Source organism: Erinaceus europaeus, chromosome 14 (assembly GCF_950295315.1).
Source record: "Erinaceus europaeus chromosome 14, mEriEur2.1, whole genome shotgun sequence".
In the NCBI taxonomy this organism is placed as follows: Eukaryota; Metazoa; Chordata; class Mammalia; order Eulipotyphla; family Erinaceidae; genus Erinaceus; species Erinaceus europaeus.
The window spans coordinates 80,587,163-80,602,468 of record NC_080175.1 but is presented as its reverse complement, the minus strand read 5'-3'; the positions used below and the strand labels follow the sequence as shown (position 1 = coordinate 80,602,468).

Genomic DNA, 15,306 nt, shown 5'->3' with positions numbered 1-15,306 from the left:
AGGAGGGGGCAGACGGTGGTGCACCTGGTTAAGTGCATACATTACAGTGCACAAGGACCCAGGTTCAAGCCCCTGGTACCCAGGGGGGAAGCTGGGCCCTTGTGGAGCAAGACTTGTGGACTGGTGTAGCAGGGCTGCAGGTGTCTCTCTTTCTCTCTCCCCTCCCAAACACCCCTCTCTTCTCAATTTCTCTCTGTTTCTATCCAACATTAATTAATTTTTTAAGCGGGGGGGTAATGGCTGCCCAGAGTAGTGGGTTATCAGTGCAGGCATCAAGGCCAAGCAATAACCCTCGATGCAAATAAAATAAAACAAAACAGCACAGTTTGTGGTTGCCAGAATCTGGAAGCAATCCAGATGTCCAACATCAGATAAATGGCTAAAAATATTGGGGTATATATACAGGATGGAATACTACTCAGTTGTTAAAAATGATGAGGTTGTCTCCTTTGCATCCTTTTGGGTGAAACTTGAGAACATCATATTGAGTGAGATAAGCCACAAAGAGAAGGATGAATATCAAAAGACCTCACTTATTAGTGGGACTTGATAAAGTACGGAGGGGAGGGGAAGCACAAAAAAAGAAACATAGATTGGACTAGACATGGTGTATTGCATCAAAGCAAAAGAGGAACTTTGTTACACTTCTGGTGGGAATGCCAACAGATAAAGCCATTACTGAAAAACAGTATAGAGAATGCTTAAACAAATAAAAATGGAAATACCTTATGATTCAGTAATATCACTTTTAGTCATTTATCCAGATGATATTTGAAAAATATAATTGTGGAATTGTACCCCTCTTGGCCTATGGTCTTGTCGATCATTATTATACCAATAAAAAAAGCTAATTTAAAGGGACGTAGCCCCCATCATAATAGCTGCAATATTCACAACAGCCAAAAAGTGTGCGCAATATAAATGCTCATCAGCAGATGACTGGCTAAAGAAGTTATAGGATATATGCTTACTGGAGTGCTAGTTGGCAATTAAGAAGATAATAGCTTGTCCTTCAGGGCAGAATGGATGAAAGTACTGGTGTATGCTGAGTGAAGTGAACAAGGAAATTAAAGAAAACTACTGGGTGGGTTTCATGCTTATGTGAAATATAGAGAACTAAAACACATGAACTTTTAAAAAAGAAAAAAAACAGTCAAATTGTTTTTGAGACTGCAAAAACTATAGTAGTTATCGCTTGAGGGTAGGTAGGTAGGTAGGCAGAACTTTGGTGGTAGGTGTGGTGTGATCTTGTAACACATTACTGAGTGTCTAATAAAATAAGAGAGCATGAAAATTCTTTTTTTCCTACTATAGTTAAGGAGGTTATGAACACTATATTAAAGTCTTTGTGTGTACTTGAATAATCTATACAAACTGCTTAAGAAGTTTATTAGGTCTAATAAGTTATGTCAACACAATACGAGGACAGTTTCAACAAATGTATTTGAATACTAATCAGCACACAACAACATCTAATCTGCATTATTTGTGGTTGTTTAGTGAACTGAGAAAAAATATGAGATCTAAACATTTAACATTTTTGCCAATGAGTCTATCACTTTCTTATTTCTCATGCTGTAGATAATTGGATTTAGCAGAGGAATTATGATTGTGTAAAACAGAGAATCCATCATATCTTGATCTTCTGATTGTGCAGATCCAGGGCTCACATACATGAAGAGCAAAGAACCATAGTACAAAGACACAGATAAGAAATGGGCCCCACAGGTGGAGATGGCTTTCCTTATACCTTCTGAAGATTTCTTTTTTAAGATTGTAAAGAGAACAAATGAATAAGAGATAAGAACAACCATAATAGTGAAGACCTGAATCAAACCAGATAAAATAAAAACCATTAGAATGTTAATAGAAGGGTCTGTGCAGGAAATCTTATACAAAGGCATGATGTCACAGTAAAAGTGATGTAGTATGTTAGAATTACAGAAGGTCAATCTGAATAACAAAACTACATGAAATGCAGAATTTATGAAGCCACCTACAAAAGATGAGACTAACAGCCAGGTACACAGTCTATTGGTCATAATTGCTGGATAAAGTAAGGGGTTGCATATAGCTACATAGCGGTCATAGGCCATAATGGCTAAAAGGAAACATTCTGTGGTTCCACTGACTGCAAAGAAAAAAAATTGAATCATACATTCAGAAAATGTTATCATCTTACTCTTGGCAAAAAAGTTGACCAGCATCTTAGGGGTCACTGCAGATGACATGGAAGCATCCACAAAGGCTAAACTCCCAAGGAATAAGTACATGGGGATGTGAAGTTGAGAGTCATTCCAGATGAGAACAATAAGACCGAGGTTTCCCACAATGGTGATGAGATAGATCACCAAGAACACGAGGAACAGCGGGATTTGCCACTCCTGTCGATATGAGAGTCCTGTGAGAACAAAGTCTGTAAATACTGTTGTGTTGTCCTTTTCCATGTCTCATTGGTTATTTCCTGGAACAAAATGCAAAATGTAAAATGAATATTCAATGCACAAATGTCAACTGCAAAAGAATGACTATGGATTTTAAATAACATTCCTATCACATTGCCCTGTATTTAGATATTTATATAATGAATGGAGACTAATGTGAGATTTTTGAAGAAATAGAAGCAAAGATAATGATTTCAACTTAAAAAAACAATTTCAACTAAAATATAAGCAAGAATAAATCAATTTTTTATATTTCATTTATTTTCCCTTTTGTTGCCCTTGTTGTTTTTCACTGTTGTTGTTATTGATGTCATCATTGTAGGATAGGACAGAGAGAAATGGAGAGAGGAGGGGAAGACAGAGACGAAGAGATAGACACCTGCAGACTAGCTTCACCGCTTATGAAGCGACTCTCATGCAGGTGGGGAGCTTGCATGTGTCAGACTCTGAGTTGAGTCTCTTGTACAACATATACTAAGTTTAGTAGTGCTCTGACCTTTCTTTCCCACACAAACATGAAATAAGTAAATAAATATTTTTAAATAAGCTGAGATCAAAGTCAGGTACAAGGTGGGGGTAGATGGGATAATGGTTATGTGTTGTTAAAATTCAGTGGCTCTAGCTGGACGGGCTAGCTTCACGGGCGGGTAACAGAGACGACCAGACACACATCTGGGCAGGGAAGCTGTATTTCTTTATTCAGGAACAACGATTCATAAACTAAGACAAACTAATCACCAAACAGAACTCTGCTGTCTCTTTGCGGCGGCGCAAGCACTCTCTCTTACTCTGGAACTCAGGAACCCTCTAACTCAGGCGGGGTTCCTAGGGGCGGGGCCAAGCGGGCGCGAAACTAACTGGACTGATCCAATTCTCTTGGCGGGGGAGAACTACCCAATGTAAAGCATACAACAGTTATGCAAATAAACTGTCATGCCTGAGGTTCTGAAGTCCCAGGTTCAGTCCCTCACACCACCTTAAGCCAGAGCTGACCAGCACTCCGGTTAAAAAAAAAAAAAAAAAAAAAAAAGTCAGGTACCTCTTTGTGGAGAGAGTTTCCATTATAGGGGCCAGGAGGTAGCACACCTGGTTAAGCACACAGAGTACTAAGCACAAGGACCCAGGTTTGGGCCCCTGGATCCCCACTTGCAGAAGTTGTGAAGCAGATCTTCAGGTGTCTTTCTCTCTCCCTCTTAATCTCCCCTCCCCCCTCCTATCAAATAAAATGTGAGGAGGGAGAGGAAATGGCCACCAGGAGTGATGGATTTGTAGTTCAGACACTGAGCCCCAGTTACTGGAGACAAAGAGAGAGAGAGATCCTATTATACATCCAGCCAAGATGTAACTAGAAGTATGAGCTACTAGGGCTTAATAGACAAATAAGGAATAGCTAAAGACATAGTTATAAATCATCTGTCCACTGCAGTGTGCCTAAGTAAAGAGAAGTGGACCTGAAAAGGAACTTGAAGAAGTTATATTAAACAGGTTATGAAGTGGATGCACAAACTTCCAACATCTAATTTCCATTTCATCACATAGTCTTATTGATCTGCAAAGGTTTTACCACACAATCAAGAATCAAGAGCTGGACCTTGAGGCCTAGGGGTGCCAGCATAATGATTATGCAAAAGACTTTCATGCCTGAGGGCCCACAGTTCCATATCAAATTCCCCACCACTGTAAGCCAAAGTTAAGCAGGGCTCTGAATAAAAAATAGGTACCTAATTTTTTTAAAGAGCTACACCTTGCCACTTAATCCACACACGACATGTGGAGAGAGGAAGAACAAGAGCATGAGAAAGCGGCCAGGTGGTGGTGCGTGCAGTTGACCGCACATATTACCAAGCACAGGACCTGTGTTCAAGACCCTGGCCCTCCCCTGCAGGTTGGGGAACTTCAGGAGTGTTGAAGCAGGTATCTCTTTCTCTACCTCCTCTATATCCTTTCCTCTCAATTTCTCTTTGTCCTGTCAAATAATATGCATATTTTTAATTTTAGAGAAATATGTAAGTATAGGCAAAGAAGATAATACAAGCTTCAAAGGCAACAATAGGAAGGCCCCACCAAATGTGTTCCAATTCACAGAGACATTGTCAATATGAGTTGGCATTGCAAGCAGCAGCTGGAGACAATTCTAAATAGACCTAGAGTTAATTTTGACCTTTGACTGACTCCTCTCTTCCTTTGATCCTCGACTTTCAGTTGATACTTCAAGTCTCCTTTGCAATTCTGTTCGAGAGAGCTAATTTCCATTCAATTAGCTCATTTCCTCTTGCATCCAAGTGCCTGCTTCACACAAAAGTGAAGAAGAGACCGGAAAGACTCCTGAGCAGTTTGATCAGAGAAGTAGCATGGAAGTGGAGAACTGAGTGCTGTAGTGAACTTGAAGAGAAGACAAAGTGCAGGAACAAAAGTAAAAATAAAGGATCTCACAGGAAAGAAGAAAGCTGAAATCATTGAATATGTGAAGTGAGAGATCTGTAGTGGTTTTAATGAGTGTAGTCTCTGTTTTGTGACAGAAATGGGAGAAAGGCAAGAGAAAAGGCTTGGAGGCTAGGGATAAATCTATGCCTCAGATCTGGTTTTCATTAAAAGTGGTGAGTACTAACATTTCTTTCGGGGTCCAGAACTTGTAGCATGAGCTAATTCTGGGTTGGTGCCAATAAACTGTTTTCCTGTACCCTCGGTGTTGTTGCTTTTGTTCACCAATTCCCCGTTTACAATTAAAAAAGAAAAAGAAAAAAAAGGAGAAAAGTCTCAGTGATGACAAAAGTAATCATATACAACTAAAATCAAGAATTTTTTTAAAAAAGAGAAAAAGTTGAAGGGCAGAGGAGATAGCATAATGGTTATGCAAAAGATTTATTTATGCCTGAGGCTCCCAGGTCCCCAATTCAATCCCCAGCACCACCATATACCAGAGCTGAGGAGTGATCTGGTCTCTTTCTGTGTCTAACCTCCCCTCCCCCTGATTAAAAGAAAATTAGTAAAATTTACAAAAAAAGGAACTTTGTATTATTTAGTTATATATCCACTAGATAAAAGTTCTTTCCATATTTAAATATTGCTTTATTTTCATTATTACTATGATTGCAATTTTTTCCAGATATTTCCCTGTTTGTAAGTAGGGTGGAGAGACATACTTCCTTAGCTTTCTTATGGGGTGCACTGGATCGACCTTCTCGTGGTGCATCCCTTGAGTACCCATTCATTGGGGAAACTGAGGATCCTTCCTAGCCGACTGAATCCACATGGATCCCAGTCACTTTCAAAGCCAGCAACAAGCAGCTCCTGACAGCTTTCAACCTGATGCTGTTGACTGGCTACGGAAGAAGGGCAAACACTAGAAGAAGAAGCTTTCTTAGCAGAACAGTTTGAATCCAAACAGGAAAAATTTTAAGCCAAATGATATAAAACAATCAGTGCCAATATTTTCAGTTGTTACATTGTTAAATTTATTTTTATTTAGAATGGGTGTCTTTGCAAGTAGTCCAAATTGCTTAAATATCAAAGATGACACATTTAATTTTGGTATTGGATCCTTTTGTAATAAAAATTAGAAAGATCATTTAAGAGACACTACTTGCATAATTCCTGCTATATAAACAAAACAATCCAAAAAATTATTATCAGAAATAGGTGAAAGGATTGAGGGATTAGTTTAAAATATATTACTTTAACATTTTATTCAGAAAACATGATTTTTAGAGAATGCACATTTGGGGCAGAGGAGATAGCATAATAGTTATGAAAAGTCTCCCATGTCTGAGACTGCTCTCAGGTTCAATCCCTAGCACCACCATAAACCAGAGTTGAGCAGTGCTCTTGGCTCTCACTTTTTCTTCTTCTTTTCTCTCTCTTTCTCTCATCAAAAAAATAAACATTAAGAAAGGATGGCCATTTCATTAAAAAAAAAAAAATAGAGATTTTCATATACCATTTCAACCTGAATCTATGAATCCAACTTAAATCGTTTAATATTTTAATTCATGAATAATTTTCTTACAAATTTAGTATTGCTAATTCTATAGAACAGTAAGGCAACCAAGGGGAATGCTATAGCCGTATAGTCATTTTTGTTATCCAACATTAGGCACAGTAAGGGAACATTCAGATGATTCAATACTTGCAGGTTTTCACATAGCTGCTTTTATCTCAGGTACACATGATCTAAAGTTGTTATAAATTACATGTGAACTTTGTTATTTAACTAATTAAAGACATTTCAGTACTCAGTTTCTTACCCAAGTCTTGTGAAAAATTAAGGTAGTTTATTCACAATATTTAGCTTTCTAAAGCAGAAAACTTCAATAATAGAAAGTTACAGAGATGGCATTTCTTTGCATGCTTATTCATTGTGGAGGCTTCATCCCCAAAACTCAGGAAATGTTGTTTATATAAGTTTGCCCTGAACACAAGACTAAACCACTTGTGCAATTGTGTGCTTTTGCAAGAAGAAGAAAGAGTAAATAAATTCCCCTATTAGTGCTCAAGAATTCCCTTTAGGACAAAGATAAACCATTTGGGCATTGTAAATTTAAACACTTATGAGAAGTAGAGGTTGCCCCCACAGGTCACTGTTGTTTGTTAAAAAAATAAAGTCACTGTGAACAGTTCTAATTTTAACAACTAATTTTCTCTTCTATGTTACTATTTTCCTTCACAGATGATACTTCTGACATATTTTTTTCCTTTGACACGTTTTTTGGGAACTTATACTTTGATTACTTTGTTCTTGTTTGAGCTAATTATTGATAATTTTAATGAGGCCAAAGTTCTAGATTCCCATAGCACCACCATAAGAAACCCCATAATAAACCTTCACATATTTGCATATGTTGTATATAGGGTATAAAAAAATAACTGAAGTAACATTGTAAAATGGCAATATGTATTTTCACACTAGTAACTTCTCTAAATGTCTAATATCAAATGATATAAACTGAAATTAGTATGTCAGCAAAATATAACTGATACTTCAATATAGTTTATGAACATATTGAAAATAGTTCCTAGTCAAATATATACCCTTTTATAGCAATTTTATTATTAGGTAAACAGAATTAATACAAAATGAAAATTGTGTAGTTATTACTCTAACAAACTTATAGAAAAAATATGTCAAATTGATATGTTGCTATGTATGCAAAGTTTACATTTACCCTAATATTAAATTTTATTATTTTGTTTTTGAATTTTATATCACTTTGTTGAGGGAAAATAATGATTTACAGTTGTCACATGAACACAGTTTATCACTTCTTTTTTAATATCATCTTTTATTGGTTGGTTAATGTTTTACACTGGGCAGTAAATACAATAGTTTGTACATGCATAACATTTCTCAGTTTTCCACATAATAATACAGTCCCCACTAGGTCCTCTATCATCCTTTTCTAGGACCTGTACTCCCCCCACTCTTATGTCTTCTTTATTTGGTTCTTAAGTTCTACCTGTGAGTGGAAAGGAACCATCACCAAAATAAATCAACAACCTACTGAATAGGAGACAACTTTTACCTGGCATACATCAAAAGGTTTTGTATACTTTTGATTTACATTCTTGTCATTGATGTAAGGAAGTATCTTATAGTGGTTTTGATGTGTATATCCTAGTAATAAATGATATAGAGCATTGACTCATCTATATTTTTACTGGAGAATTGTGTCTTCAAACCACTTGAGCACATTTTTATCAACTTCTTGTGGATTTTGAGATTACAAGTATCTTCTTCCCCATGGTAGAGTGAATTTTATTTTTAGCAATTTTATTTAATGTATAATTTTTGATATGATGTATTAATAATATACTTGTTTTTTTTTCCCTTTACCAATGAAATTGAGTCTCCAAATTCATCTTTGACAGCAAGGTCCTGATTGAATAATGTATGTTCTATGTATTTTATGCTTCCAGGTCTGATATTCCATCTTTGATATATTTAATTTTGTATGTAATATAAAGTGAATGCTTAATTTTTTACATGAAGCTGCCTAATATTTCCAATATTAAATGAAGAGGTTTTCCATTTATCCAATTATTTGTATAATTTTAACATCTTTATAATTTATTAGATGTCTATATATGTATGAATTTATTTTGGGGATTTCTATTCTATTCTATTCCACTGTTCTTTATGTCTGTTTTAGTTTTAATGCCATACTGTTTAAATTACTACTGCTTTGTAGTATAGTTTGAAGCTATGTAGCATAATGACACATTGTTTTGTTTTTGTTTCAGAATGTTTTGCTACTTGGGAGTCTTTTGTATTCCTATAGAATTTATTGACTATTTGTTCTATTCCCTTGAAGAAAGCCTTTGGCACTATGACTGTGGTGATGGAATTTTTCTTTGTTTATAAGGTTTATTACAGAAATTTGGGAAAATGGAGAAACTATAAACCAACAAGTGCCCTGGCATTGCTGAGAAAAGTGGGAGGTATACAAACCACCAGGAGGACTACACTCTATGCTTCTATTTTTCCAGACCCCAGCACAATTAATGTACCATTCTCCCCTTCTTCCTGCGTAATAGGAAAAAGTCTCGGTTTCTCTACCTATGCACACACATGTAAAGAAAGCATGCAATTGAGACTAGAGCTATTCTCACTATTCAGAATAGTTCTCTGTTGGCACATGTGTGGAAGACTCGGCCAGACCAGCTCTACTGGATTCAGTGACAGTTTCCAGATAACATTTTCTGTACCGAAGCTGAATTCCATTGAGCCATTCAGTACTGCAGCCCCCTTAGAAACATTCCCTGAGGCTGGGATTTGAGAACCTGAGGTCTCTCTCCTGTCCCTATTGGGTTTACCTAAATTCCTGTACTGCTAATCTCAATAGGCCTGCTCACCTTCTGCTCACCATATACTGCTTTTTTGCCCACCTCCAGAAGCACACATATGCCTTTCAAGCAAACTCTGCTATTCACTGGTGTAGTGTGTGGTGATTTTTTTTAATTTTAAATTTTATTTTATTTTTATTTTTTAATTTCTTTATTGGGAAATTAATATTTTACATTCGACAGTAAATAAAATAGTTTGTACATGCATAACAATTCTCAGTTTTCCATATAACAATACAACCCCCACTAGGTCCTCTGTCATCCTTCTTGGCCCACTAACCCCCTAACCCCCACCCACCCCAGAGTCTTTTACTTTGGTGCAATACTCCAATTCCAGTTCAGGTTCTACTTGTGTTTGCTCTTCTGATCTTGTTTTTCAACTTCTGCCTGAGGGTGAGATCATCCCATATTCATCCTTCTGTTTCTGACTTATTTCACTTAACATGATTTCTTCAAGCTCCATCCAAGATGGGCTGAAAACGGTGAAGTCACCGTTTTTAATAGCTGAGTAGTATTCCATTATGTATATATACCACAACTTACTCAGTCACTCATCTGTTGTTGGACACCTGGGTTGCTTCCAGGTTTTAGTCATTACAAATTGTGCTACTATGAACATAGGTATACACACATCTTTTGGGATGAGTGTGCTTGATTCCTTAGGATATATCTCCAAGAGAGGAATTGCAAGATCATAGGATAGGTCCGTTTCTAGCCTTCTGAGAGTTCTCCAGACTGTTCTCCACAGAGGAAAGTCTCTTCAACTAATGATGTTGGGGAAACTGGGTGGCCACATGAAGAAAAATGAAACAGGAAAACCATATGTCACTATGCACAAAATTAAACTCAAAATGGATCAAAGACTTAGATGTTAGAACATAAACCATAAAATAGATGAAGGAAACAACAGAACACTATATAATATCCACTTTGAAATTTTTTTTTTCAGAGACAGCAAGGAAGAACAAAAGAAAAAAAAAACCACTGGAAACACATCAAGCTTAAAAGCTTCTGTATACAAAAAGGAACCATCACTAAAACATACAGACAACTTTTGTACATTCAATGCATCAAAGAGTTTGACAACTAAGATATATAAAGAACTCATAAAATTCACACACACACACACACACACACACATACACACACACACACACACACACACACACCGTCCCTACTAAAATTGAGAGAAAATTGAATTGATCATGTTAAGTGAGATGATCCAGAAAGAGAAGGATGAATATAGGATGATCTCACTCAAGGACAGAAGTTGAGAAATAAGACCAGAAAGGGGAAAACAAAATAGAAGTTGGACTGGGTTTGGTGTATTTTACAAAGCAAAGGACTTGAGAAGGGGCAGTTTCAAGTCCTTGTGCATGATGGTGGAAGAGGATCTAGGTAGGGGGTTAAAGTACTTTGCAGAAAACTGAGAAGTTGTACCCATTATCAACAACTGTATTTACTGTAAACCACAAATCCCTCCCCCAATTAAAAAAAAAAAGAGTCTGGAGAACCAAAGCTTCCTTCAGTGTGTTGAGGACTGGGCTCAGACCTGGGACTCACAGGTCTGACTCCAGGTTATTCTACTTTGCAACCAGAAATTGCAGATAATGTGGTAAAAATAAATGCAAAGTGTTTAGATTCGTCTAAACACTTTCATTCTATTTCTGTTTTTCTTCAAGAGCTGAAAAGTGAGATAGTGGAGCTCTAAAATGTCTCATAGACTGATAGCTCTTGAAATACTTCTACTCACATGGATGATGAGAAACATGGTGGCAAGTGGCTGGACGGTATCTCAGCGGGTTAAGCTTACATGGCGCAAACCGCAAGGACCGGCATAAGGAATACGGTTAGAGCCTCCGGCTCCCCACTTTCACAGGAGTCACTTCGAAGGTCTGCAAGTGTCCATCGTTCTCTCCCCCATCTCTGTCTTCCCCTTCTCTCGATTTCTCTCTGTCTTATACAACAACGAGAGCAATAACAACAACAACAATAATAACAACAAAAATGGGCAACAAAAGAGGGGGAAAAGGTGGCTGGGGGTTGGGCGGTAGCACAGTGGGTTAAGCCGACACTGCGTATGGATCCGGGTTGGAATCCCCGGCTCCCCACTTGCAGGGGAGTCGCTTCACAGGCGGTGAAGCAAGTCTGCAGGTGTCTATCTTTTTCTCCCCCTCTGTTTTCCCCTCCTCTCTCGATTTCAGTCTGTCCTATCCAACAACGACGACATCAGTAACAGCAACAATAATAACTACAACAACAAAACAAGGGCAACAAAAGAGGAAAAAAAAATTTTAAAGAAGGAGGCTTCCAAATTATCTTCCACCATAAAAACATGTAACTGTAAAGATTCACTATGTCTGCAGACCTTACAGAATTTTATGGAAAATCTCACAAATACTGCCCAGTCTATTGAGGGCAAAAGAAGAAAAGGAATCAAAGATGTATAGCTAGAAGTTGACCTTTACTCCCTCAATTCCTGCCCCAGATATTGGGGATTCAGTGCATATCTTGGAGGAGAACTTAAATTGGTGGGAGTGGTATGCAAACACTTGTAATAAGTAAAGAAGGAATAGTATTTGTGTAACAATTGTCTTGCAAATCATTATTCCCTGAATAAAAGGATTGGGGGGGTGAGAAAGAACAAACAAAAGATTCCACTTGGAAGATGCAGTGAACTTTGTGGTAGAAAATATTAAATAAACGTCTCTGGAAGCAAGAGGGTAGATGTGAGATGCTTTGAATAGAAAACTGGATTAACTAACCAGGAGATGAGATGGTTTTGGAACACACATTTTACTTTTTACTTATGCATCTCTGGGAGAAGATTTATGAACAGAAAATGAGATGGGTGGAGAGAGAGAGAGAGAGAGAGAAAGTACACAATATGAAGCACCAAAATAATTAATACCATAGGGATAAGTGTGGCATATTTCATTAGTGTTATTTTTTTATTGTTTTCCTATTGAAAGTTGTCTAAATAAAGATAAGTTTTGCGGATTCGACTTCCGGAGGTGGAGCTACGAGCAGCAGATCGCTTTCTCTCCTCTCCTCTCCTCTCCTCTCCTCTCCTCTCCCGGATCAACAAGGAATACCAAAGGAGACCACCCGGGACCGAAACAAGACAGGACTAGAATGACCACAGAAACCCAGTAAATCACCCGAGTACAAACACGCGTGGCTGGTGACAGAGAGGAGAGAGGGGCCTAAGGAGAGATTAAGTGACTGCTAACAGTTCAACAGTTTGTCAGTGGAGACACCACCTCCAGTCTGCTCCACCAACAAGGGGACAGCTGAAGGGAGGAAAGGACTCCCCAGAGACTCACCAAGTGCAACTCTGAGTCTCCATTGCTAGTACCCTCAGAATCTGGAGCAGCAACAGGAAGGGACACCAGGGTACAGAGATCTAAACGGGAAACTCAGGAGAAGACCTATACCTCGGTGGCATAGCTGAGGGGCTGTGGAAGTCTCTTTGCATAACCACTGGATTATCTCTGCCACACCCTGCTTTATCTCTTGGTCAGTAGTCAGTGATTAAGCTAAGAAGCCTATTGATAGTTTAAAATCCCTCAGGCTCCCATAGCCTACAGAGGAAAAAAAAAAAAAGGCTTTTACACCACTGAACTCCAACTCAGGGATTGAAAAAACTGTTAACTTATATAAAATGGTTAAAACAACAAGAAAAAATATTGGAGACTCGAACCAGGACAAGAGTCCAGCTAAAAGTCCTCCAGAGAGTGAAGCACAAAACGAGTTCAACATCCAAACATTAGCTAAGGAAATAATAACAGGAGTGAGTAAAGAATTTGAAAAAATTGTAATCAGAAATGCAGGAACAACAAATGAGAATATGGAAGAAAATTCTAATTATCTCATGGTTATTAGAGAGCTGAAAGCTGAAATCGCTGAGCTAAGAAGGCAACTAGCTGAACAAGCTAAAACAGTATCAGAGCAGGGCAACAAAATAGATGAACTCCAGAAAGCAGTAGAGGGCAGAGAGAATAGAATCAATGAGGCTGAAGACAGAATTAGCAAGATTGAGGATGAATTAGAGACAACTAAAAAAAAAGTAAGAGATCTCAAAAAGAGATTAAGAGATGCTGAAAACAACAACAGAGTCCTATGGGATGACTTCAAAAGAAACAATATACGCATTATTGGCTTACCAGAGGAAGAAAGAGAAGGGGAGGAAGAAAGCGTTCTCCAGGACATAATAGCTGAAAATTTCTCTAGTCTAGACAACACCAAAGACATAAAGATTCAAGAAGCCCAGAGGGTCCCAAACAGAATCAACCCAGACCTAAAGACACCAAGACATGTCATACTTAGATTGGAAAGGAATAAGGATAAAGAAAGGATCCTCAAGGCTGCAAGAGAAAAACAAAGAGTCACCTACAAAGGAAAACCCATAAGATTAGCAGCAGACTTCTCCATACAAACACTACAGGCCAGAAGAGAATGGCAAGATATCTATCGAGTGCTCCATGAGAAAGGCTTTCAGCCAAGAATACTATATCCTGCTAGACTGTCATTCAGACTAGATGGAAGCATCAAAACCTTCTCAGACAAGCAACAGTTGAAGGAAGCAACCATCACCAAACCTGCCCTGAAAGAAGTTCTGAAAGGTCTCCTATAAACAACCAGACCACCACAAATAGGACATATATCAAAACACTCTAAAACTATACAAGAATGGCGTTAAAATATCTTCAATCTTTGATATCAATAAATGTCAATGGCCTGAATTCACCTATTAAAAGACACAGAGTAGGAAGATGGATCAGAAAACACAACCCAACAATATGTTGTCTACAGGAAACTCACCTAACGCAACAAGACAAACACAGACTTAAAGTGAAAGGATGGAAAACTATCATTCAAGCCAATGGCCCACAAAAAAGGGCAGGAACAGCTATTCTCATATCTGACATGATAGACTTTAAAATAGATAAGATTAAAAAAGATAGGAATGGACACTACTTAATGCTCAGAGGATCAGTCAATCAAGAGGACTTGACAATTATTAATATCTATGCACCCAATGAGAAGCCATCTAAATACATCAAACTTCTACTGAAAGAGCTACAGCAATATATTAACAGTAACACAATCATAGTAGGGGACTTCAACACCCCACTCTCTCAACTTGACAGATCATCCAGGAAGAAAATCAGTAAAGACATAAGGGAGCTAAATGAAGAGATAGATAAACTAGAACTATTGGACATTTTCAGAGTCATTCATCCCAAGAAACTGGAATACACATTTTACTCAAATCCACATGGATCATTCTCAAGGATAGACCATATGTTAGGCCACAAAGACAGCATCAGCCAATTCAATAGCATTGAAATCATCCCAAGCATCTTCTCAGACCACAGTGGAATTAAACTAACACTTAACAATCAACAAAAGATTAGTAACCGTGCCAAAATGTGGAAGCTCAACAGTACACTTCTTAACAACTTCTGGGTCAAAGAGGAAATCAAGGAAGAAATCAAAATGTTTCGGGAGTTCAATGAAAATGAAGACACAAGCTATCAAAATATTTGGGACACAGCTAAAGCAGTCCTAAGAGGGAAGTTCATAGCTATACAAACACACATTAGGAAACAAGAAAAGGCACAAATAAACAGCCTGATTGCACATCTTAAAGACCTAGAAGAAGAACAACAAAGGAATCCTAAAGCAACGAGAAGGTCAGAAATCACTAAAGTTAGGGCAGAAATAAATAACATTGAGAATAGGAAAACCATACAAAAGATCAACGAAAGTAAATGTTGGTTCTTCGAAAGAGTAAACAAAAATCGACAAACCTTTAGCCAGACTCACAAAACAAAAAAGGGAGAAGACCCAAATAAATCATATAGTAAATGAAAGAGGAGATATCACAACAGACACCGCAGAAATTCAACATATCATGCGAGGCTTCTATGAACAACTATATGCCACCAAGCTAGAGAACCTGGAAGAAATGGATGATTTCCTAGATACCTACCAACTTCCAAAACTAAGTAAAGAG

The 15,306-nt window shown here is 37.8% G+C and overlaps 2 protein-coding genes across 2 annotated transcripts in view; both read right to left on the bottom strand.

Moving 5' to 3' along the window:
- Positions 1–15,306, bottom strand: part of RIOX2 (ribosomal oxygenase 2) — a 365,565-nt gene that overhangs the window by 180,824 nt on the left and 169,435 nt on the right. The window lies entirely within an intron of this gene.
- Positions 1,524–2,447, bottom strand: LOC103119521 (olfactory receptor 5H2-like). Its single transcript, XM_007529825.1, has one exon. It carries the CDS (start codon positions 2,445–2,447, stop codon positions 1,524–1,526), a length of 924 nt encoding a protein of 307 aa, XP_007529887.1.